Genomic DNA, 24431 nt, shown 5'->3' on the forward strand with positions numbered 1-24431 from the left:
ACAGCTCAAGGTTTTGAAACAGCTGGTAGCTCGTTGACCAGTTCACGCCAGCTCCCAGCTCAACATGGTTTAGCTGGTTTACCAGTTCAGACCAGCTCTCAGCTTGATATGGTTTGAATTCACCAACCATCTATTAGCAAACACAAGCTACAGTACCAGCACTAGCTGGTTGACAGCTCATACCCAGCTTGACAAGAAAAGCGCCTTCACATATGACCCATATATTTTAAATGAATCGACCTCATGTTGAAAGGAAGTATTTGAACTTCAAGCAAGGCTATCTGTAAATAACCCAAAGATGTTTCGCATAAGTGCATTTTTTTAATGCTGTTTTAATATCTCATTTACGTTTTAAGCTTACACTGCTTTATGTTCCTGAGTATAAGGGCTTTTATTTTGTAACGAGTCTCGCGTGACAGTAAAACGGGAATTGCACAACACCGGGAAAAAATTGCGCAATACTAGAGGAAAGACGGAAGGACAAGTTGTAAACAAACACACATGGTTTTTCGCTCTCCCTGTGAGTGAAATGTTGGTTTATTAGCACCCCCCGAAGAGGTACAAGGTTAGTATCAATTGTAATAGTGTGGAAGTGATATGTGCTTGGTGCAATAAATGAGTTTTAATCGTAAGGACTGAATTGCTAAAGGTTTTGTTTAGCCAAAGTTAGTTTAAGCTTCATAAAAGCTAATGTTATGTTATGTCCACGTATTGAAACTGTATGGGAAGCTAACAGTGTTTTTTTTCTTTCTTTTTTTACCAGCTCTTACGCTGATTTTGGGATTTTAATAAATTAAAATAATCAGTTAAAGTGTCGGACCATCTTTCGGTGGGGCAGCTACACTATCAATTTGAAAACTGGCAGGCCAAACTTAATCAATCAATCAATGGGCAAATAAAACACATCCAGGTCATGAATTCAAACCAAAACTACAAGGTCCTTCATACAGTATACACATACATATATATATATATATATATATATATATATATATGTGTGTGTGTGTGTGTGTGTGTGTGTGTGTGTGTGTGTGTGTGTGTGTGTGTACATGTGTGCCTGTGGTTATTGTAGTTCTTCTGTATGAGTTATTTGCTTTCTGGCAAATGTTCCCCACGCTTCAGAAAGGAATGAGATGGAGTAAGATAAATACTTTCATTATATTCCACTTTCACTAACTTTGGCAGGCCCTAACATGTGTGAATGTAGTATACATGGTAAAGCTGAAAAAAATGTACAGTGCTATGCATAGCCTTGCGCTTGGCCAGCTCTATACAGGACCACAGAAGCTGTATATTATACACACTCCTCCTCTCCAAGGAACTTTACAGAATCATCACAGCTCAATCAAAGGGCCACATATATAAATTAATTTCTTTGTGGATTAATAACGTGAAATCCATTTGCAGTCAATTCCTGACTATTCAGAGGACTCCCTACAGCTTGTCGGTTCAGAGTTTTTGAGAGTCTGAATTCAGTCTATGAGACAGTGATATGGTGAAGCTATGGCATGGGACTCAGACACAGCTTGTGACCAATGGTGAGCTGACTGTGGCTTTTGATCACTGTTCATACAGCCAGAATGTATCTGGATGTCAGGTTTAAAGGGTGATAAATTAGCCTCATAGATATTTTGACCTGTTTTGTGTATGTGCTTTAAATCTACATGCATATTTGCTTTGTGAGATGTTCCATTATTCTCATAATCACAGTGAAAAAAGTTTGTGTTTGTCTTCATAAAAACACAGAGGCTTATTTTGTGCTGTGAAAAAATGACATGAACGTACCATTCTTTTGATTTATTCCCACCACGAACATGAGTTCAAAGCTATTAAAAGATTAGGAAGGCCACTACCATCCAATAAATCAAATTGGCGCATTCTAGTGGTCAAGAGGTGAATTACAGTGAGGGGGCTTCTTTCCTTGGGGGTCATCTTACCCCAGCTTAATGGGCCTTCTCTGCCTGCTTGGTGGTATCTTTCCTGAGACTAACCCTGTTGTTTGCTACCTTTGTAAGTTGCTCTGGATATGAGTATGTGTTTAGATTGTGATTTACTGTAATGCAATGCTATGTAATGCAATGGATACATGGGATTCAGACCTATTTGTGTGGTTTTATATTATGTTTGTCATGAGGTGGCCCAATGTGAACTCAGGCACTCAGAACTGCTGATAAGTGATCTTTCATCTGGTTTAGATTTTTTAACTCCCATAAATTGGACTTTGACATAGTGGGCAGGGTATATTCCTCTAGTTTGTCATGCAGTCATTACTCACAATATGAGTTTGGTGTGGATTGTATTTACACTAACCCTGTTGGTCTACGTAAGAATTATATCACCTCTTCCCAGGTACAGTGTAGTTTACACAGGAGCAGACCAGTCTCTTCAGCTCAGCCCTGACTATCAGCATGGCCAACCAGGACCAAAAAGAAGTAGGTGTTTTATTGCTTTGTTGTACGTCCCTCTGGATAAGAGCGTCTGCCAAATGCCATTAATGTAATGTAATTACTTTATGAAAAATCTTTGCCACTAAATGAAAAACACTAAATATGCTTAGGTTAAAAAACCAAGTGTTGCTTGAATTTTCTTGTGCATATTATTTTGGGGCTCTGGCATGGCGTTTGCCCTTTTCCTTTTTGCCCTTCTGTTACTCTGTAACTGTCTTCTGTAAAAAGTGCATTAGTGTTGCCTGAACTGAATCACAGAGAAAGGTTCTATTTAATTGAATGCATTTTAATGTGGTTTGAGCAAGGTTCATTCATTAAAGCAGGGGTTTTCAACATTTTCTGATCCAGGACTCCCCAGCCAGGCTCAAAGGCATCCAGGGGGTAGTTGAGATTGCAATTGCGGACTGGGTGGATTTGTGCAGACTCCAGCTGGTCAGCTAGACTACTACCTAACTTTTGAATAAAAAAAAAGTTTTGATAGTTAACATCATCACACTGAGGGAGATTAATGTCCTTCAGTCCAAATCTCAGGGCCGTGAGGTGGTGTGTGCAGTACAATTGGCTGCTTTGTTTTTAATATTTCAGTTTCTGTTTTCGATTTTGGTTTCTCTCAGACTGTTCCAATTCCTCGTCCGGAGTTGTTCGATTTCCATGGTGTGTCAATGGTTCATCTCTTCACTGACAACTGGGACAATGTGCAGAACTTCCAGGCAAAACCTGATGATATTCTCATTGCAACATATCCCAAAGCAGGTCTGTCCATCTGTTCAGCTCTGTCACTTTATTTACCTATCTGTCTCTAATAGAATTAAACATGTCTGCCAGGGCCTCAGGATTGACTACACTTAGGGCCAGGGCCACACAGAGACCTAATGAGGGGCAGGTGCTCAAAGTGAGGAAAGGCCGCACAAACCTAGAAAAACTACGCCCAGTTATTGTAGAGCATATATTTTACCAAAATGAATGAATGAAAATCATCAAATGATGGACAGCCTGTTCACATAAAAAGCACTCAAACTCACCTAAATATACATGAGTAGAAACTTACATGCATTGTAAACTACTTGTGCTTTTAAATGCTCAAATGCATTGAAATAGGTCACAGTAACTGAACACTATTTCTTGCATGTTTTTTTACATATGCTTTTTTGCTTTTTTCATAAGAGAAATAGGTCAGGTTACAGGTGTATTAGCAGGTTGGAATATCTTGAACGGATGAGAGAATTTTTTAATTGTGATTGTGATCATTTTTGATGTACTTCCCTAATCACACCCAACAATAATAATAATAATAATAATAATAATATTTGCATATAATGTTTCTTGACAAAGTTACAATGTTGTGAATTAATTGGAATTACATTACAATTATACACACAGTGAGCACTTTATTAGGTAGACCTATCCGCCGGCTTTTTAATGCAAATATTTAATCGGCCAATCATGTGGCAGCAACATGGTCAAGGGGTTCAGCTATCAGCTAAGTTCTTTGGGAAAAACTGAGGAGAGGTCTGAGGAGACGGGCAAAGCTGTTCAAAGCTGCCAAAAAGGTAATAGTAACGCAAATAACCACACATTACAACAGTGGTATGCAGAAGAGCATCTCTGAACACACATTGCATCAAACCTCTAAGTGGATAGGTTACAGCAGCAGAAGACTAATAAGTCTGAGAAATAAGTCCAATAAATATCTTGCAAAGTGCTCACAGCGCTTCACTTTTCCCACATTTTGCTATGTTACAGCCTTATTCCAAAAATGGAATAAATTCATTTTTTTCCTCAAAATTCTACACACAACACCCCATAATGACAACATGAAAGAAGTTTTTTTGAAATTTTTGCAAATTTATTAAAAATAAAAAACTAAGAAATCACATGTACATAAGTATTCACAGCCTTTGCTCAATTCTTTGTTGATGCACCTTTGGCAGCAATTACAGCCACAAGTCTTTTTGGATATGATGCCACAAGCTTGGCACACCTATCTTTGGTCAGTTTCGCCCATTCCTCTTTGCAGCACCTCTCAAGCTCCATCAGGTTGGATGGGGAGCGTCGGTGCACAGCCATTTTCAAGATCTCTCAGATCTCTTCAATCGGATTCAAGTCTGGGCTCTGGCTGGGCCACTCAAGGACATTCACAGAGTTGTCCTGAAGCCACTCCTTTGATATCTTGGCTGTGTGCTTAGGGTCGTTGTCCTGCTGAAAGATGAACCGTCGCCCTAGGCCAAGAGTGCTCTGGAGCAGGTTTTCATCCAGGATGTCTCTGTACATTGCTGCATTCATCTTTCCCTCAATCCTGACTAGTCTCCCAGTTCCTGCCGCTGAAAAACATCCCCACAGCATGATGCTGCCACCACCATGCTTCACTGTAGGGATGGTATTGGCCAGGTGATGAGCGGTGCCTGGTTTCCTCCAAACATGACGCCTGGCATTCACGCCAAAGAGTTCAATCTTTGTCTCATCAGACCAGAGAATTTTGTTTCTCATGGTCTGACAGTCCTTCAGGTGCCTTTTGGCAAACTCCAGGCGGGCTGCCATGTGCCTTTTACTAAGGAGTGGCTTCCGTCTGGCCAGTCTACCATACAGGCCTGATTGGTGGATTGCTGCAGAGATGGTTGTCCTTCTGGAAGGTTCTCCTCTCTCCACAGAGGAACGCTGGAGCTCTGACAGAGTGACCATTGGGTTCTTGGTCACCTCCCTGACTAAGGCCCTTCTCCCCCGATTGCTCAGTTTAGATGGGCGGCCAGCTCTAGGAAGAGTCCTGGTGGTTCCGAACTTCTTCCATTTACGGATGATGGAGGCCACTGTGCTCATTGGGACCTTCAAAGCAGCAGAAATTTTTCTGTACCCTTCCCCAGATTTGTGCCTCGGGACAATCCTGACTTCATGCTTGGTTTGTGCTCCGACATGCACTGTCAACTGTGGGACCTTATATAGACAGGTGTGTGCCTTTCCAAATCATGTCCAATCAACTGAATTTACCACAGGTGGACTCCAATTAAGCTGTAGAAACATCTCAGGGTTGATCAGTGGAAACAGGATGCACCTGAGCTCAATTTTGAGCTTCATGGCAAAGGCTGTGAATACTTATGTACATGTGATTTCTTAGTTTTTTATTTTTAATAAATTTGCAAAAATCTCCAAAAAACTTTTTTCACATTGTCATTATGGGGTGTTGTGTGTAGAATTTGGAGGAAAAAAATGAATTTAATCAATTTTGGAATAAGGCTGTAACATAACAAAATGTGGAAAAAGTGAAGCGCTCTGAATACTTTCCGGATGCACTGTATATGGGGTTTATGTGAATATGGAGGCAAAAACACATCAAACTACACTCTCCATACAGCTGTCCCCATTAACCTTTCCACATGAATGGAGAGATTTTGAAGTGGAGGTGGCCCAATCTGAACTCCTATTGTGGAGTAGTGCTCACTGAGTGTATATAATTCTGTCTAAAATCTTCAGGGTAAGGCAAAAACCATTCCTGGCTATAGCCCAGAAAGCCCAATGCTGGTGATGCCTATACTCCATTCAATGATCTGCATACGTTAATTTCTGTGCCTTTGGTTTCTGTGCATTTCAGAACTGTTTATATATTTATGATATTTATTTATTTGTAACCCTCTCTCAGGTACAACATGGGTATCCCACATGTTGGACCTTCTGTATTTTTGGAAGTCCTCCCCGAAGCGCGGGGTCTCCCTGCCCATCTATGAGAGAGTCGCATTCTTGGAATCCTGCATCCCCAATCTTCCCAAAGGTCACAGAGACACTGAAAATCTGAATTAGACAGCTAAGCAAACATATCATACAAAAGCTACAGTCTATTTAATTAGTTCAATGTGAACACCACTTTATGAAAGATTGCTCTGTCTCAACTTTTATTGAAGAACACTGTCTTTGACCTCTCTATAGTATTAAGTAACAAGGTTATTTTAGTCTGTCTGATATATGTAGGCAAGAGAGAATATAAATATGTGGCACAGAATATATTTCTTGATTAAGAGCTGTACTCTTCTTCACCCCATACAGGTGTTGAATTGGCAGATAAGATGACCACATCCCCTCGCCTCATTAAAACCCACCTTCCAGTTCAGTTTGTGCCTAAATCCTTCTGGGAACAAAAGTGTAGGGTAAGAGTGGACCACTTCTCTTGATTCACCGTTTCTGAATGTCTATATTTTTTTATCAGGCGCTTTTACAAAATGGCAGACCTTGTCATCTACTCTCTATTTCCCAGCAAAGAAAATGTATGTCTGCATGCACACTTTCCAAATAAATGTTTGATGCTTGGTGTTTGGACTTGATCTTTGTTGACTGTCTTTCTAGTCTGTAAGTCTCCTTCTGTAAGTTGTCCTGACCTAAATGTGTATGTGCATAACTCTTTCAGTATTTGTTAATGAATTATGAATTACATCTTTGTCATATGAATGTTGAACTCCCATTCTGTGCAGATTGTCTATGTAGCCCGCAACGCCAAGGACAATGTTGTCTCCTACTTTCATTTTGACCGAATGAACTGTGCACACCCTGAGCCTGGAGACTGGACTAGTTACCTGCAGAGATTCCAGGAGGGAAAATGTGAGTGTGGGAGTTATTTTTCTGGTTATATGAATTTTAAATTCACAGATCACAAGAAAGTACTGTCAGGAAAACATATTTATATTAAACATGTCTTTTTTTTATATTTATAGATATGTATTTAATATGTACAATTTATATTAGACAACTCTTTTTTTTAGATTAAATATTTGAATGAATATGAAAGTAAAAATGTTTAGAGTTGGCAATGAATGCTGCTTCAGGTACTACAGTGCACATCTAACAGGGAGCATAATACATCTCCCCTATAAAACTGGAGGAATCAGAAACCCACCAGTACCAAACAGGTGGTAGCTGGGGTGATGGAGGATGATTTGTGCAGTAGCAAGCAAAGCATGCAGATTCAGTGCAGGCAATGAGCAGCACAGGGGAGGTTTGACTGTTGGTTTATGAAAGTGTGCATGTGATTAGATGAGTGAGTGGACTCAGTTAAACAATGTGACACTGAATAATACAATATTCATATACATATTCAATACAATAACTCCCCTCCTTGGTTTTCCAGTGCCATGGGGCTCCTGGTATGACCATGTGAAAGGGTGGTGGGAGAAAAAACAAGCTTACCCCAAACTCCTCTATGTACACTATGAAGATCTAGCAGAGGTAATAATTGCAGTAGTGAAAGTTTTGCTGGCCAGCAGTCCCTGACATAGCAATCCCTGACATAGCAATCCCTGACATAGCAGTCCCTGACATAGCAATCCCTGACATAGCAGTTCCTGACATAGCAGTTCCTGACATAGCAGTTCCTGCTGTGGAACAATAATCGAGCGCTGCACCTTGCAGCACTATGATCAACATTAACATTTATATTTTTGTCACATGAATGAATGACTGAAGCCGACACACCGCAGAGTTGAACTTGTGTAGGTTGTTCCTTGAGTGCGGATTGGTCACTTTCATATTTTGACTTTCAATTTTTTGTTTGTCCCTGAAGGACATGGATCGAGAGTTGGACCGTGTGTGCTCATTTCTGGGTGTGTGCCCAACTGAGGAGGAGAGACAGCAGGTGAAAGAAGGGGTGGAATTTGATACCATGAAGAACAACCACATGGCTAACAACTCCACTGTTGATGTATTTGACTTCCAAATCTCTCCATTCATGCGACGAGGTTGGTGGAGACAGTTTGATGTCTTCTTGCCTCCTTATTCACATCTTTTACCCATACTGTATCTTTAATGCTTTTTCTTCCTTTCTCTTCATTCAGGGAAAGTTGGCGATTGGAAGAATCACTTCACTGTGTATCAGAATGGACAGTTTGACAAAGAGTACCAGAAGAAGATGATGAATACCACGCTTCGGTTCCGGACTGAGATTTAGGCAGGTGTCCATCACCCAGGAACCAAGCTGGTTAAGGTGATGTTTCATATGCAGGAAGGGTCAGCTTCAAATGTAATTTCCTGGCAGTTGAGAAAAAGTTGCACGGAACGTTTTCCCTAAAATTTAACGTGAAGAGAGATGAATAGTGTGTCTGTGAGTCAGACTGAGAAGGCAGACATCAGGTCTGGACTAACAATTATGGTCAAATTCTCATTCTTCACTCATTCAACTTTTCAACAATATTCACATCGAAAGTATATCTTTATGTTGCACAATATTTGATTTTCTTTCGTTTCCTATATTTCAGCATAATAGCAGAGCGTGGGACATATTATTACACTTTTTGCTCTTTCATTCATTTCTTGGGCACAATACATCACATTGGAATAAATGTCATACAAAATGAAACAATGAAGTCTCAGGCACATATTTTGTATTCTTTACATCTTCTTATTTAAGTACAGAGTTATAGACAGTTAAGTAGAAGGTATGCACCTGTGCACCCCCACAGAGCGGTTCTAAAATCTGATTGGCCACCCCAGCGCCATCCCGCACATAGTCAGTCTGCTCTCACGTAACCAAGATACAGTTTTTACCAAGACACCCATTTCCCGTTTTACTGCCTTCGAAATTTGCATCAAAAGTGCACCTGTCAGAAGCACCAATCGCACGTTATTGGTTGTTTTGCCAGTCAATCTTTTTTTACGAACACACCGTCTATTCCGCTTACAGGACTGCCAAATGTACAGTAAAAAGCCAGAATCACCAACACATGACGATACAGCTTGCAAGCTTGTATCGTGCAGTTTGTGTAAGCCTCTAAACTTTATTTTGCTCTTGTCAGTGTGACAGGTTGAAATATTGAATATGGTGAATGGTAACGTTACAGTTGAAATATCATTTTAATGTCATCATTAAATAACATCAAACTAGTTCGCTTGCTGATATGAGCTAACATTAACTGAAGCTGACCAAATTGAAAAATAGTGAATAGCTAACTTGCTAGTCTCAACAAGAAATACATTATTTGAATGCTGTGTTTTTTAAATATAATATGGACCCTTGTGTACTACTAGCTAAATCAGCTAAATCTATATAGCCAAATCCTAAGCCTAACTTATCTAGTTAGTTAGATAAGGTTTGAAAGAATGTGTATTTGCATAATAATATTGTACCCTCTGTGTAGGTGCTGGTACTTAATTCTTATATTTAAACATTTTGTGTGACACGTTGATTAATGCAAGTACTCAAGACAATAGTTAATTCATATAGTTTCCAAAAGCTCTTTAAAATGTTACATGTAAACATTCTTCTCATGTTACATTGCGACACCCCTGTGTCTGACAATTGTTTTAAAAGATTGAATTTAAATGAAGATCGTTTTTCTTATGTCGTTCGAGTGTGTTTCGTTATGTCGAGTTTGTGTTCTCTGTATTAATTCGGACATGAAGTGACTGGATACGTAACATGCAGCAGAGCTGGTGAGAATGTGATTTTGGACAAAGCAACAATGTGTATTATCATTCCAGTCAGGACCACGCTAGTCTGGTACAATAGCGATTTATTAAGATACAGGCTACATCACAATTATCTTTGGCGGAATGGCTTAGTTCGGGGGGCTACGTCTCGACATACTGGTAGTATGAGTATATCAAACATTTTTAACCCCCCCCCCCCCCCCCCCCCCCAAATTAGATATGAAATACACGTAGATGTATGTAAAACATTAGACACATTAAATACATAAAATGACAAAAAGGTTTAAACAACCATAACTATTTGCTTCAGTGAAAAGATATAACAGAAAAGAAAGAAGAGAAAAAAAAACATGTCTCACAATCAAAGACGGAAAAAAAAAAACACTGAAGAAAACGGTGACGCTGACGAGGTGGTGGGTGTTCTAAAGCTAGCTCAGCAGCGAAAAGGAATGGCAGGCGGACTCCTTCATTCAGAGAGCAATGTGGTTGGTGTTGGTGAAACAGCTGGGCGTCAGCTGATGCTGAGAAGTGGGCGGACTACCGTGGGCTGCCTGAACTAACGCTCCGCTTAGTAACTTCAATATATGTAATTAATCATTGTAATCATATTAAGCTAATTTGTTATACATCCATCACCACAAATTATTGAATATGCTTTGTTACAGGTCAGAGCATTATTTATTGTAATAAGTCTCAGGTACATCATGATGTGTTACTTATCCAGTCACTTCATGTTATTCTTCTTCTCAGATTGAATCAAGCCTGTAAAATGGTATTATGTTGGTGTACTGTGGCAGGGATTGCTCTACACCCTGTAGTACACCCACAGTCCATGACTTTAATGGACAAACAATTTGTTTTTATTCTTGGTCCATAAACATCTAATTGTCTTATGATAACAATATATGATGTAATTTACAATGTACTATGTAATTCAGATTAGTCATAATTGGTGCAATTTTGAGGTTCTTCAGTGCGCTGTGCGCTAAAACAGGCAGTGTGGCATGGAAAATAGAATGCAATGCTCTGAGTCTACTGTATGTGTAGCATGTGAAACAATAACAAAAACATAAATAACCCCAAAAAATTATTTGTGCACATGAAGCCAGGAGATATGGTGGCCACCCCCAGACTACCCTTGGACCCCCCCTTGGCCACCCCAGTAAAAATAATCCTAGAACCACCCCTGACTTTCATTAAGTTTGGCATACTCTTAACGTGTGTGAATGTAGCATACATGGTAAAGCTGGAAGAAATGTACGGTGCTATGCATGGCCTTGCACTTGGTCAGCTCTGTACAGGACCACAGCTGTATATTAGGAGTACAGGTGAACACAGCATCACATACTCAGATTCAGAGTGATTTGCAGGAACTCACCCAAAATACAATGTACATAATGCAGGCTACAGAAGAGATAAGCATAGTCCCCCTCTGCAAGGAACTTTACAAAATGGTCTCAGCTCCATCAGGGCCACAAATATGAATTAATTTCCTTGTGGATTAATCACATGAAATCCATTTGCAGTCAATTCCTGACTATTCAGAGGACTGTCTGTGGCTATTGATCACTGTTCATACAGCCAGAATGCAGCTGGATGCCAGGGTGATAAATTAGCCCCATTTTGACCAGTTTTACGTATGTGCATTAATTCCACATGCATATTTACTTTTTATTAGATGTAACACGAGTTATTCAAAGAGTAGGTAGGCCACTACCATGCTATAAATCAAATTGGCTCATTCTAGTGGTCTAGAGGTGAATTACAGTCTTACCCCAGCAATGGGCCGTCTCTGCCTGCTTGGTGGTATCACACTTTCCTGAGACTAACCCTGTTGCTTTCTACATTTGTAAGTTGCTCTGGATATGAGTATCTGCCTAGTTTTTGTTATGTGCTGTAATGTAATGCAATGTAATGCAATGGATAAATGTGTAGCGCTCTATTTGTGTGCTTTTATATTATGTTTGACATGAGGTGGCCCAATGTGAACTCAGGCACTCAGAACTGCTGATAAGTGATCTTTCATCTGGTTTTTATTATTAATAAATTGGATTTTGACATAGTGAGCTGGGTAGAAAGCTCCAGTTTTTCATGCTTTCATTACTCACAATATGAGTTTGTATTTACACTAACTCTGCTGGTCTAAATAATAATTACATCACCTCCTTCCCAGGTACAGTGTAGTTTAAAAAGGAGCAGTCTCAGCCCGGACTATCAGCATGGCCAACCAGGACCGAAAAGGAGTAGGTGTTTTATTACTATATGATAAATCTTTGCCACTAAATGTAGTGAACGAGATGGTATTTACAAAATATACTTGCTTGTGACATTTTGCCCTTCTGTTACTCTGTTACAGTCTTCTGGAAAAAGTGCAATAGTGTTGCCTGAACTGAGTCACAGAGAAAGGTGCTATTTAATTGAATGAATTTTTTCTGTGGTTTCAGCAAGGTTCATTCATTAAAGCAGAGATTTTGTGATCCAGGACCCCCCCACCCAGGCTCAAAGGCATCCGGGGGGTAGTTCAGATTGCAATTGTCGAACGGGGGATTCTGTTTGTACACCAGCTGGTCAGCTAGACTACTACCTAACTTTTGAATTAAAAATGGTTTTGGTGGAAGTTAACATAGTCACAGAGAGGAAGATTAATGTCCTTAAATCCAAATTATCAGTGCCAGGAGGTAGTATTTGTATACATTTGACTGCTGTGTTTTTAATATTGAATTGTTTCTGTTTTTGATTTTGGCTTCTCTCAGACTGTCCCAGTTCCTCGTCCAGAGTTGTTTGATTTCCACGGTGTGTCAATGGTTCATTACTTCACTGACAACTGGGACAATGTGCAGAACTTCCAGGCAAAACCTTATGATATTCTCATTGCAACATATCCCAAAGCAGGTCTGTCCATCTGTTCATCTCTGTCACTTGATTTACCTATCTGTCTCTCTAATAGAATTAAATATGTTTGCCAGGGCCTCAGGATTGACTACACTAGGCCACACAGAGACCTAGTGAGGGGCAGGTGCTCAAAGTGAGGAAAGGCCACACAAACCTAGAAAAACTACACTCAGTTATTGTACAGAATATATTTTACTTAGATGAATGAATGGAAATATATACAGAACTGTGCAATAGTTTTAGGCAGGTGTGAAAAAATGCTGTAAAATAAGAATGCTTTCAAAAATAGAAATGTTTATTTTTTTATCAATTAACAAAATGCATGAACAGAAGAAGTGAATGAGCAGAAGAAAAAACGAAGTCTAATCAATATTTGGTGTGACCACCCTTTGCCTTCAAAACAGCCTCAATTCTTCTAGGTATACTTGCACACAGTTTTTGAAGGCACTCTGCAGGTAGATTGTTCCAAACATCTTTGAGAATTAGCCATAGTTCTTCTGTGGATTTAGGCAGCTTCAAATGCTTCTCTCTCTTCATGTAATCCCAGACAGACTTGATGATGTTGAGATCAGGGCTCTGTGGGGGCCATACCAACACTTCCAGGACTCCTTGTTCTTCTTTAAGCTGAAGATAATTCTTAATGACATTGGCTGTATGTTTGGGGTTGTTATCCTGCTGCAGAATAAATTTGGGGCAAATCAGATGCCTCCCTGATGGTACTGCATGATGGATAAGTATCTGCTTGTACTTCTCAGCATTGAGGAGACCATTAATTCTGACCAAATCCCCAACTTGCAAGGAACCTCCACCATGCTTCACTGTTGTCTGCAGACACTCATTCTTGTACCACTCTACAACCCTTTGGTGAACAAGCCGCCTGCTACAGCCCAATATTTAAGATTTTGACTCATCAGTCCAGAGAACCTGCTGCCATTTTTCTGCACCCCAGTTCCTGTGTTTCCGTGCATAGTTGAGTCGCTTGGCCTTGTTTCCACATCAGAGGTATGGCTTTTTGGCTGCAATTCTTCCAGGAAGACCACTTCTGACCAGACTTCTCCGCACATTAGATGGGTGTACCTGGGTCCCACTGGCTTCTGCCAATTCTGAGCTGATGGCACTGCTGGCTGGACATCTTCTGATTGCAAAGCGAAATGAGCATGATGTGTCTTTCATCTGCTGCACTAAGTTTCCTTGGTTGACCACTGCATCTACGGTCCTCAACATTGCCCATTTCTTTGTGTTTCTTCAACAGAGCTTGGACAGCACATCTGCAAACCCCTGTCTGCCTTGACATTTCTGCCTTGTGCCTTGTAACTATCTTGTGTCTTGTTGCTGTGCTCAGTTTTGCCATGGTGTATGACTTCTGACATTAAACTGTCTTCAGCAACCTCACCTTGGAAGCAGAGTTTGGCTGTTCCTTACCCAGTTTTAACCCTCCTACACAGCTCTTTCTGTTTCAGTTAATGACTGTGTTTCAACCTACATATTAAATTGATGATCATTCGCTCCTGGTATAATTGGTTAATCACACACTTGACTATATGCCTACAAAATCCCTGACTTTGTGCAAGTGTACCTAGAAGAATTGATGCTGGTTTGAAGGCAAAGTGTGGTCGCACCAAATATTGATTTGATTTAGATGTTTCTTCTGTTCACCCACTTTGCATTTTATTAATTGATCAAAATAAACTATTACCATTTCTATTTTTGAAAGCATTCTTACATTACAGCATTTTTTCATACCTGCTTAAAACTTTTGCACAGTCCTGTATGTATTTTGCAATCAAATCAAAGAGGAATATTGGACACTTGAGGCAAAAGTGCTCGAGGCACCCGGAGGCACTCCCTGTGCATGCTTTAGTTCTTAATGTTTTTAGTGGATGTTTTTATGTGTATACTTGTTTTTTTCTCTTCTGAGCTTCCCTGTGTCTAAATGTGCTAGACACTTACCTAAATAAACATCGGACTAGACCTACAGAAGCATATTAGCAAGAATAATGTATTTTAAACTACTCATGCTTTTAAATGCTAAAATGAATTTAAATAGGTAATTTTTCTTGCATGTTTTTTGAGAAATAGGTCAGATTACAGGCGTATTAGCAGGTTGGAATATCTTGAATGGATGAGGGAATTGTTAAATTGTGGAAAGAATCAATGAACTCCTTTTGGTTGAGCCGTGGTGGCACAACAGGCTAAGATGCAGCGGACTTGCGGTTGCAGTTTGCTGCAGTTGAACACCGAGGACCAGGGTTCGATTCCCGGTCCTGCCGAAAGCCAAGTTTGGCCGGCTCACTCAATTACAATTGGCTCGCTGCTCCTGCTGGACGGACTTGGTGTGTTAGCTGATCACAATTGTCATGACCACCCGGCTGAAGTGGACACGCATAATGGGGAGACCACACCGTTTGTACCGTTAAACCAAGATTATTTATTAAAGTACAATTCTATAAACTAAAGCATATCTCAAACCAACAGGTTGATATCAACCAGAAAAGGCAAATCAAAATGTGGTGCAGATCAGTGAAATGTATATGTGGTGCAAAGAAGCCAAAAATGGTAAAAAGGATCAAAAAGGTGCTGCAGTCAGCCCCCGCGAGGCAATGGTGCCGGAGTCGAGCAGAGCAGGGCCAAAGAGACCGAACAACTGGCAGGAAACTGCAACCGCAAGTCCGCTGCATCTTAGCCTGTTGCGCCACCACGGCTCAACCAAAAGGAATTCATTGATTCTTTCCACAATTTAACAATTCCCTCATCCGTTCAAGATATTCCCACCTGCTAATACGCCTGTAATCTGACCTATTTCTCAAAAAACATGCAAGAAAAAGTACCTATTTAAATTCATTTTAGCATTTAAAAGCATGAGTAGTTTAAAATACATTATTCTTGCTAATATGCTTCTGTAGGTCTAGTCCGATGTTTATTTAGGTAAGTGTCTAGCACATTTAGACACAGGGAAGCTCACAAGAGAAAAAAACAAGTATACACATAAAAATATCCACATAAAATATTAGCTGCTGGCTAGCCCAGATGGCCCAAAACCAGACAGCTCCCCCTTCAGACTGGAGGGAGAGAGACCGCCCAAACTTAATCTGTCACAGGTGGAGTGAGCATGCCCAGCACGGCAAAGTGCCGGGCGTGACACAACAAAGCACCTTGGGTGACTCGGAATCACGGTCACGAGCATGAGACGATATGGCTTGAAGAAGGCGTGTTGCTCTCCTTTGGGCCACCGAGGGACGGGGTGTGGGCTGTCAAGTAACTCTAATTGGATTAGATGGAATACAATTGGCTACCAAATGGGGAGAGAAAGGGAAAAATCTTTTGATTTCCCTAATCATACACAACAACAACAATAAAATTAATAACAATAATAATAATAATAATATTTGGATATAGCGCACTTATCCCTGGTTATGGGTATGCACTTTGTTGTACGTCGCTCTGGATAAGAGCGTCTGCCAAATGCCAATAATGTAATGTAATATAATTCTTCATGTGAATTCATTGGAACAAAACAAACATTATCAGTCAGCTATAATGAAGGCCATAGAAATATAACATATATAAAGTACAAAGAAAAGGAGGCCCACTCATCAGAAATGGGACATGGCAATGTATCAATATGTATATCAATCATGATGCTGAAAATAATGTAGCAAGTATATAGCAAACATTTGTTGTTTTAACCTGACAGACCAATTAAAAAACTTTGTTCATATCAATGTAAATGTAGCGAGAGTTACCTCAGGGATTTGGCTAATGTATCAAACTTGGCCAGCTGCTATAATTCATAACCGGGTGTCAATATCCACAGTAGATTGCATAATTGACATAACGCTAGGCTTTACAGTTGGGATACATAGGCCTATAGCTATGCGGCTCTCGCTACTTGCATTCAGTGACAACTTGAGCCCTGGTTGGAATGGAATTACATTACAGTTATACTCTCAGTGATCACTTTATTAGGCAGGCCTGTACACCAGCTTGTTAATGCAAATATTAAATTAGCCAATCACATGGCAGCAACATGGTCAAGGGGTTCAGCTATTTTTCAGACCAAATGTCAGAAGGGGGAAGAAATGTGATGTGACTTTAACCGTGGAATAATTGTTGGTGCCTGACAGGGTGGTTTGAGCATCTCAGAAACGGTTGATCTCCTGAGATTTTTACACACAACAGTCTCAAGAGTATGCAGAGAATGGTAAGAAAATTTAAAAAAAACATTGAGTGACCATCAGTTCTGTGGGCAAAACTGAGGAGAAGGGCCAGACTGGTCGAAGCTGACAGAAAGGTAATAGTAACGCAAATAACCTCACAGTACAACAGCAGTATGCAGAAGAGCATCTATAAACACACAATGCGTCAAACCTCTTAAGTGGATAGGCTACAGCAGCAGAAGACTAATACATCTAAAAAATTTAATAAATATCTAATAATGTGCTCAGTGAGTGTATATATATATATGGGTCGATGTGAATGTGGCGGCAAAAACACATCAAACTACACTCTCCGTACAGCTGTCTCCACCAACCTTTCCACATGAATGGAGAGATTTTGAAGTTAAATAGATTGATATTGGAGTAGTGCTCACTGAGTGTATATATTTCTTTCCTCTGTCAAAAATATTCCCGGCTATAGCCTAGAAAGCCCAATGCTGGTGATGCCTATACCCCATTCAATCATCTGCATACGTTAATTACTGTGCCTTTGGTTTCTATGCATTTCGGAACTGTTTTGATATTTATTGTTTATTTGTCACCCTCTCTCAGGTACAACCTGGGTGTCCCACATATTGGACCTTCTGTATTTTGGGAAGTCTTCCCCCAAGCGTGGGGTCTCCCTGCCCATCTTTGAGAGAGTCCCATTCCTGGAGATCTGCATCCCAATTCTTCCGAAAAGGTCACAGAGACACTGAAAATCAGAATTGAATGATGAGACAGCTAAACAAACATATTATACTCAAGCTACAGTCTATTTTAGTTAGTTCATTGTGAACACCACTTTCTCAAAGATTGCTGTGTCTGAACTTTTGAATGCTGCCTTTTACCTCACATAGCTTCACATAGGCAGCAGTTTAGAACAACACAATATACATATATTTTAGTCTGTCTGATATACAGTGCTGTGAAAAAGTGTTTGCCCCCTTCCTGATTTCTTATTTTTTTGCATGTTTGTCACACTTAAATGTTTCAGATCATCAAACAAATTTAAATATTAGTCAAAGACAACACAAGTAAACACAAAATGAAGGTTTTTATTATTAAGGGAGGAAAAAATCCAAACCTACATGGCCCTGTGTGGGAAAAAGTGATTGCCCCCCCTGTTAAAACATAACTGTTCAATTTCTGTAGCCACACCCAGGCCTGATTACTGCTACACCTGTTCTCAATCAAGAAATCACTTAAATAGGACCTGCCTGACAAAGTGAAGTAGACCAAATGATCCTCAAAAGACATCATGCCGAGATATAAAGAAATTCAGGAACAAATGAGAAAGAAAGTAATTGAGATCTATCAGTCTGGAAAAGGTTATAAAGCCATTTCTAAAGCTTTGGGACTCCAGCGAACCACAGTGAGAGCCAGTGTCAGTGTTCATGACTCCACCATAAGAAAGAGACTGGGCAAAAATGGCCTGCATGGCAGAGTTCCAAGACGAAAACCACTGCTGAGCAAAAAGAACATTAAGGCTCGTCTCAATTTTGCCAGAAAACATCTTGATGTGCCCCAAGACTTTTGGGAAAATACTCTGTGGTCTGACGAGACAAAAGTTGAACTTTTTGGAAGGTGTGTGTCCTTTGACTAATATTTAAATTTGTTTGATGATCTGAAACATTTAAGTGTGACAAACATGCAAAGAAATAAGAAATCAGGAGGGGCAAACACTTTTTCACACCACTGTATGTAGACAGAAGAGAATATAAATGTGTGGCAGAGAATATAATTCTTGATTAAGAGCTGTACTCTGCTTCACCACATACAGGTGCAGAATTGGCAGATAAGATGACCACATCCCCTCGCCTCATTAAAACCCACCTTCCAGTTCAGTTTGTGCCTAAATCCTTCTGGGAACAAAAGTGTAGGGTAAGCGTGGACCACTTCTCTTGATTCACCATTTCTGAATGTCTATTTTTTTTTATAGGTGCTTTTACAAAATGGCAGACCTTGTCATCTACTCTCTATTTCCATGCAAGGAGATATTGGTACAGACAGGTAGAATGTCTGCATACACACTTTCCAAATAAATGTTTGATGCTTGGTGTTAGAACTTGATCTCTGTTGACTGTCTTTCACATCTGTAAGTCTCTTTCTGTAAGTTATGAATGACATTCTTGTTTGTAACATGCTCTTTCTGTCCGTGTCTTATAAATGTTGAACTCCCACTCTATACAGATTATCTATGTAGCCCGCAACGCCAAGGACAATGTTGTGTCCTACTTTCATTTTGACCATATGAGCTCTGTCCACCCAGAGCCTGGAGAGTTACCTGCAGAGATTCCAGGAGGGAAAATGTGAGTGTGGGAGTTATTTGTCTCTTTGAATTAAGTTTAAATTCACAGATCATAAGAAAGTACAGTCAGGAAAACTCACATATTTATATTGAACATTTTTTTATAATTATAGATATTTATTAAAATATACTATTTATATTAGACAACTCTTATTTTTAGATTAAATATTTGAATTAATATGTAAGTACAAATGTTTAGATTTGGCAATGAATGGATCTGCTTGAGGTACTACAGTGCACATCTAACAGGGAGCATAATACAAAACTGGAGGAAACCAGAAACCCCCCAGTACCAAACAGGTGGTAGCTGGGGTGATGGACGGTGAGCGCAATTTGTGCAGTAGCAAGCAAAGCATGCAGATTCAGTGCAGGCAATGAGCAGCACAGGGGAGGACTGACTGTTGGTTTATGAAAGTGTGCATGTGATTAGACGAGTGAGTGGACTCAATTAAACAATGTGACCCTGTATTATACTCAACTCCTCTCCTTGGTTTTCCAGTGGTATTTGGCTCCTGGTATGACCATGTGAAATGGTGGTGGGAGAAAAAACAAGCTTACCCCAAACTCCTCTATGTACACTATGAAGATCTAGCAGAGGTAAGAACGGCAGAAGTGAAAGTTATGCTGGCCATGCATGTGGAACAATAATCGAGCTCTGCAGCTTGCAGCACTATGATCAACTTTAACATCGACCCCTAAATAAAGAGAAATATATTCAGCCAATTATTGGCACCCTTGGTATACAGTCAGGTCCATAAATATTGGGACATCGACACAATTCTCATCTTTTTGGCTCTATACACCACCATAATGGATTTGAAATGAAACGAACAAGATGTGCTTTAACTGCAGACCTTCAGCTTTAATTTGAGGGTATTTACATCCAAATCAGGTGAACGGTGTAGGAATTACAACAGTTTGTATATGTGCCTCCCACTTTTAAGGGAAGTATGGGAGTAATGGGACAAACTAACAATCATAAATCAAACTTTCACTTTTTAATACTTGTTTGCAAAAAATCTTTGCAGTCAATTGCAGTCAATTACAGCCTGAAGTCTGGAACGCATAGACATCACCAGACGCTGGGTTTCATCCCTGGTGATGCTCTGCCAGGCCTCTACTGCAATTGTCTTCAGTTCCTGCTTGTTCTTGGGGCATTTTCCCTTCAGTTTTGTCTTCAGCAAGTGAAATGCATGTTCAATCGGATTCAGGTCAGGTGATTGACTTGGCCATTCCATAACATTCCGCTTCTTTGCCTTAAAAAACTCTTTGGTTGCTTTCGCAGTATGCTTCGGGGTCATTGTCCATCTGCACTGTGAAGCGCCGTCCAATGAGTTCTGAAGCATTTGGCTGAAAATGAGCAGATAATATTGCCCGAAACACTTCAGAATTCATCCTGCTGCTTTTGTCAGCAGTCATATCATCAATAAATACAAGGGAACCAGTTCCATTGGCAGCCATACATGCCCACGCCATGACACTACCACCACCATGCTTCACTGATGAGGTGGTATGTTTTGGATCATGAGCAGTTCCTTTCCTTCTCCATACTCTTCTCTTCCCATCATTCTGGTACAAGTTGATCTTTGTCTCATCTGTCCATAGGATGTTGTTCCAGAACTGTAAAGGCTTTTTTAGATCTAATCTGGTCTTCCTGTTTTTGAGGCTCACCAATGGTTTACATCTTGTGGTGAACCCTCTGTATTCACTCTGGTGAAGTCTTCTCTTGATTGTTGACTTTGACACACATACACCTACCTCCTGGAGAGTGTTCTTGATCTGGCCAACTGTTGTGAAGGGGTTTTCCTTCACGAGGGAAAGAATTCTTCTGTCATCCACCACAGTTGTTTTCCGTGGTCTTCCGGGTCTTTTGGTGTTGCTGAGCTCACCAGTGCGTTCTTTCTTTTTAAGAATGTTCCAAACAGTTCATTTGGCCACACCTAATGTTTTTGCTATCTCTCATATTGAGAGTTGACAGCAACAGATTCCAAATGCAAATAGCACACTTGAAATGAACTCTAGACCTTTTATCTGTCCATCCATTGTGGTGGTGTACAGAACCAGAAAGAGGAGAATTGTGTTGATGTCCCAATATTTATGGACCTGACTGTATATATATACCAAACAAATCTGTAAACAAAAAAATAATGCAGTTATTCACATAACCATTATTGTCTAACTTTGTTAGGGGTAGGGGTCATTGAGCCATTCAGGATGTTTAATGTTCAGAAATGAAAGGCTGAAGGATCTATGTTGCCAAGATGCTGATGATTTAATACTTATTTATTTTGACTGTAGGGTCCCATTTTTCTATTTTTGTCACATAAATGAATGAATGAAGCCAACACACCGCAGAGTTGAACTTGTGTATGTTGTTCCTTGAGTGCGGATTGGTCCCTTTCATGTTTTGACTTTCAATTTTTTGTTTGTCCCTGAAGGACATGGATCGAGAGTTGGACCGTGTGTGCTCATTCCTGGGTGTGTGCCCAACTGAGGAGGAGAGACAGCAGGTGAAAGAAGGGGTGGAATTTGATACCATGAAGAACAACCGCATGACTAACCACTCCACAATCCCTATATTTGACTTCAAAATCTCTCCATCCATCCATCCATCCATCGTCACCCGCTTATCCGGAGTCGGGTCGCGGGGGCAGTAGGCAAAGCCGGGTATTCCAGGCGTCCCTCTCCCCAGCAACGCATTCTAGCTCCTCCTGGGGGATCCCGAGGCGTTCCCTGGCCAGGAGAGATATATAATCTCTCCAGCGGGCTCTGGGTCTCCCTCGGGGTCTCCGCCCAGTTGGACGAGCCCGGAAAACCTCCAAAGGGAGGCGCCCGGGAGGCATCCTGATGAGATGCCCGAACCACCTCAATTGGCTCCTTTCGATGCGAAGGAGCAGCGGCTCTACTCCGAGCTCCCTCCGGATGTCCGAGCTCCTCACCCTATCTCTAAGGCTGAGCCCGGCCACCCTACGGAGGAAGCTCATTTCGGCCGCTTGTATACGCGATCTCGTTCTTTCGGTCACTACCCAAAGCTCGTGACCATAGGTGAGGGTTGGGACGTAGATCGACCAGTAAATCGAGAGCTTCGCCTTCCGGCTCAGCTCCTTCTTCACCACAACGGTCCGGTGCAACGCCCGCATTACTGCTGACGCTGCACCGATCCGCCTGTCGATCTCACGCTCCCTTCTACCCTCACTCGTGAACAAGACCCCGAGATACTTGAACTCCTTCACTTGGGGCAAAGACTCGTTCCCAACCCGGAGGGAGCAATCCACCGTTTTCCGGCAGAGAACCATGGCCTCGGACTTGGAGGTGCTGACTCTCATCCCGGCCGCTTCACACTCGGCTGCAAACCGCTCCAGTGCGTGCTGAAGGTCCTGGTCCGATGAAGCCAGCAGAACCACATCATCCGCAAAAAGCAGAGATGCGATTCTGAGGTCACCAAACCGGACACTCTCCTCACCTCGGCTGCGCCTTGAGATCCTGTCCATGAATACCACAAACAGGACCGGTGACAAGGGGCAACCTTGGCGGAGTCCAACACCCACCGGAAACGTGCTTGACTTTGTGCCGAGAATGCGGACACAGCTCTCACTTTGGTTATACAGGGACCTGATGGCTCGTAACAACGGCCCCGGTACCCCATACTCCCGCAGTACACCCCACAGGGTTCCCCGGGGGACACGGTCGAAAGCCTTCTCCAAGTCCACAAAGCACATGTGGACTGGATGGGCAAACTCCCATGACCCCGCCAGCAACCCTGCCAAGGTAAAGAGCTGGTCCACTGTTCCACGGCCAGGACGGAAGCCACATTGCTCCTCCTGAATCCGAGGTTCGACCGTCGGTCGGAGCCTCCTTTCCAGTACCCTAGAGTAAGCTTTCCCAGGGAGGCTGAGGAGTGTGATACCCCGGTAATTGGAGCACACCCTCCGGTCCCCCTTCTTGAAAATGGGGACCACCACCCCGGTCTGCCACTCTACAGGTACTGTCCCCGATCTCCACGCGACACTGAAGAGGCGTGTCAGCCAAGACAGCCCAACAATGTCCAGAGCCTTCAGCATCTCAGGGCGAATCTCATCTACACCCGGCGACTTGCCACTGAGGAGCTTTTTGACTACCTCAGCAACTTCCGCCAGGGATATAGGTGCAGATTCCCCCGAGTCTTCACGCTCTGCCTCTTCCACAGAGGACGTGTTGTTCGGGTTCAGGAGCTCCTCGAAGTGCTCTTTCCACCGCCCGACAATATCCCCAGTCCGGGTCAGCAGTTCTCCTCCCCTGCTGAAAACAGCCTGAGACAAGCCCTGCTTTCCCTTTCTGAGTCGTCGGATGGTTTGCCAGAACTTCCTCGAGGCCAACCGAAAGTCCTTCTCCATAGCCTCCCCGAACTCCTCCCACACCCGGGTTTTTGCTTCAGCGACTGCCGAAGCTGCAGCCCTTCTGGCCACCCGGTACCTGTCTGCTGCTTCAGGAGACCCCCGGGCCAGCCAAGCCCGAAAGGCCTCCTTCTTCAGCTTGACGGCCTCCCTCACCGCTGGTGTCCACCAGCGGGTTCTTGGGTTGCCGCCCCGACAGGCACCGATGACCTTCTGGCCACAGCTCCTGCTTGCCGTCTCTCCATTCATGCGAAAAGGTTGGTGGAGACAGTTGTATGGAGAGTGATGTCTTCTTGCCTCCTTATTCACATCTTTTACCCATACTGTATCTTTAATGCTCCTTCTTCTTCCCTTTTCCTTCAGGGAAAGTTGGCGATTGGAAGAATCACTTCACTGTGTATCAGAATGGACAGTTTGACAAAGAGTACCAGAAGAAGATGATGAATACCACACTTCAGTTCCGGACCGCGATTTAGGCAGGTGTCCCCACCCAGGAACCAAGCTGGTTAAGGTGATGTTTCATATGCAGCTCAAGGGTCAGCTGCAAATGTAATGGCAGTGGCAGTTGAAAAAAGTTCCACATGATGTTTTTCCTAAAATTGAAGGTCAAGAGGGATGCTATTCATGTGTCTATGAGTCGGACATCAGGTCTGGACTAACAATAGTGTCAGGTTCTGTTTTTTGTTGTCTCATGTTGATTTAAGTGGTTAGCGTTTTTGTGTTTTGTTACCCTCTGTGCTCACCGTAGTCTGTCTGTCAGTTCATTCATTCCCTGTCATTCGTTTCACCTGTTTCCCACTTCCTGATTGTT

At 41.8% G+C, this 24431-nt stretch overlaps 1 protein-coding gene and 1 pseudogene across 5 annotated transcripts; both read left to right on the forward strand.

The window, feature by feature from the left end:
- Nucleotides 1–466: 466 nt before the first annotated feature.
- On the forward strand, nt 467–17637 carry LOC133138333 (cytosolic sulfotransferase 3-like). Of its 5 annotated transcripts, XR_009709721.1 has the most exons (13): nt 467–565; nt 2350–2432; nt 3062–3200; nt 6079–6207; nt 6480–6580; nt 6902–7028; nt 7555–7652; nt 7987–8161; nt 8258–8406; nt 12022–12091; nt 12602–12740; nt 16865–17031; nt 17510–17637. XR_009709721.1 is itself a non-coding variant. In XM_061256977.1 (9 exons), exons 2-9 carry the CDS (start codon nt 2409–2411, stop codon nt 8368–8370), a joined length of 906 nt encoding a protein of 301 aa, XP_061112961.1. In that variant the 5' UTR covers nt 467–565; nt 2350–2408; the 3' UTR covers nt 8371–9759. The 5 variants fall into 5 exon arrangements, 2 of the variants coding, with proteins under 2 accessions (XP_061112961.1, XP_061112962.1); XR_009709720.1 differs by having other exon boundaries at nt 16865–17526; XR_009709722.1 differs by lacking the exons at nt 16865–17031; nt 17510–17637 and having other exon boundaries at nt 12602–12810.
- LOC133139523 (cytosolic sulfotransferase 1-like) lies at nt 17405–24096 on the forward strand (annotated as a pseudogene).
- The last annotated feature ends 335 nt before the right edge of the window (nt 24097–24431 follow it).

Source organism: Conger conger, chromosome 10, assembly GCF_963514075.1.
Source record: "Conger conger chromosome 10, fConCon1.1, whole genome shotgun sequence".
In the NCBI taxonomy this organism is placed as follows: domain Eukaryota; kingdom Metazoa; phylum Chordata; class Actinopteri; order Anguilliformes; family Congridae; genus Conger; species Conger conger.

What these genes read in the sequence shown, in the direction of transcription:
- LOC133138333 (XM_061256977.1), top strand. Translation starts at nt 2,409, where the DNA reads ATGGCCAACCAGGACCAAAAAGAA. An exon ending in TCTGGGAACAAAAGTGTAGG is followed by an intron (nt 6,581 to 6,901) that starts GTAAGAGTGGAC and finishes CATTCTGTGCAG; the next exon opens with ATTGTCTATGTAGCCCGCAA. An exon ending in CTCTCCATTCATGCGACGAG is followed by an intron (nt 8,162 to 8,257) that starts GTTGGTGGAGAC and finishes CTCTTCATTCAG; the next exon opens with GGAAAGTTGGCGATTGGAAG.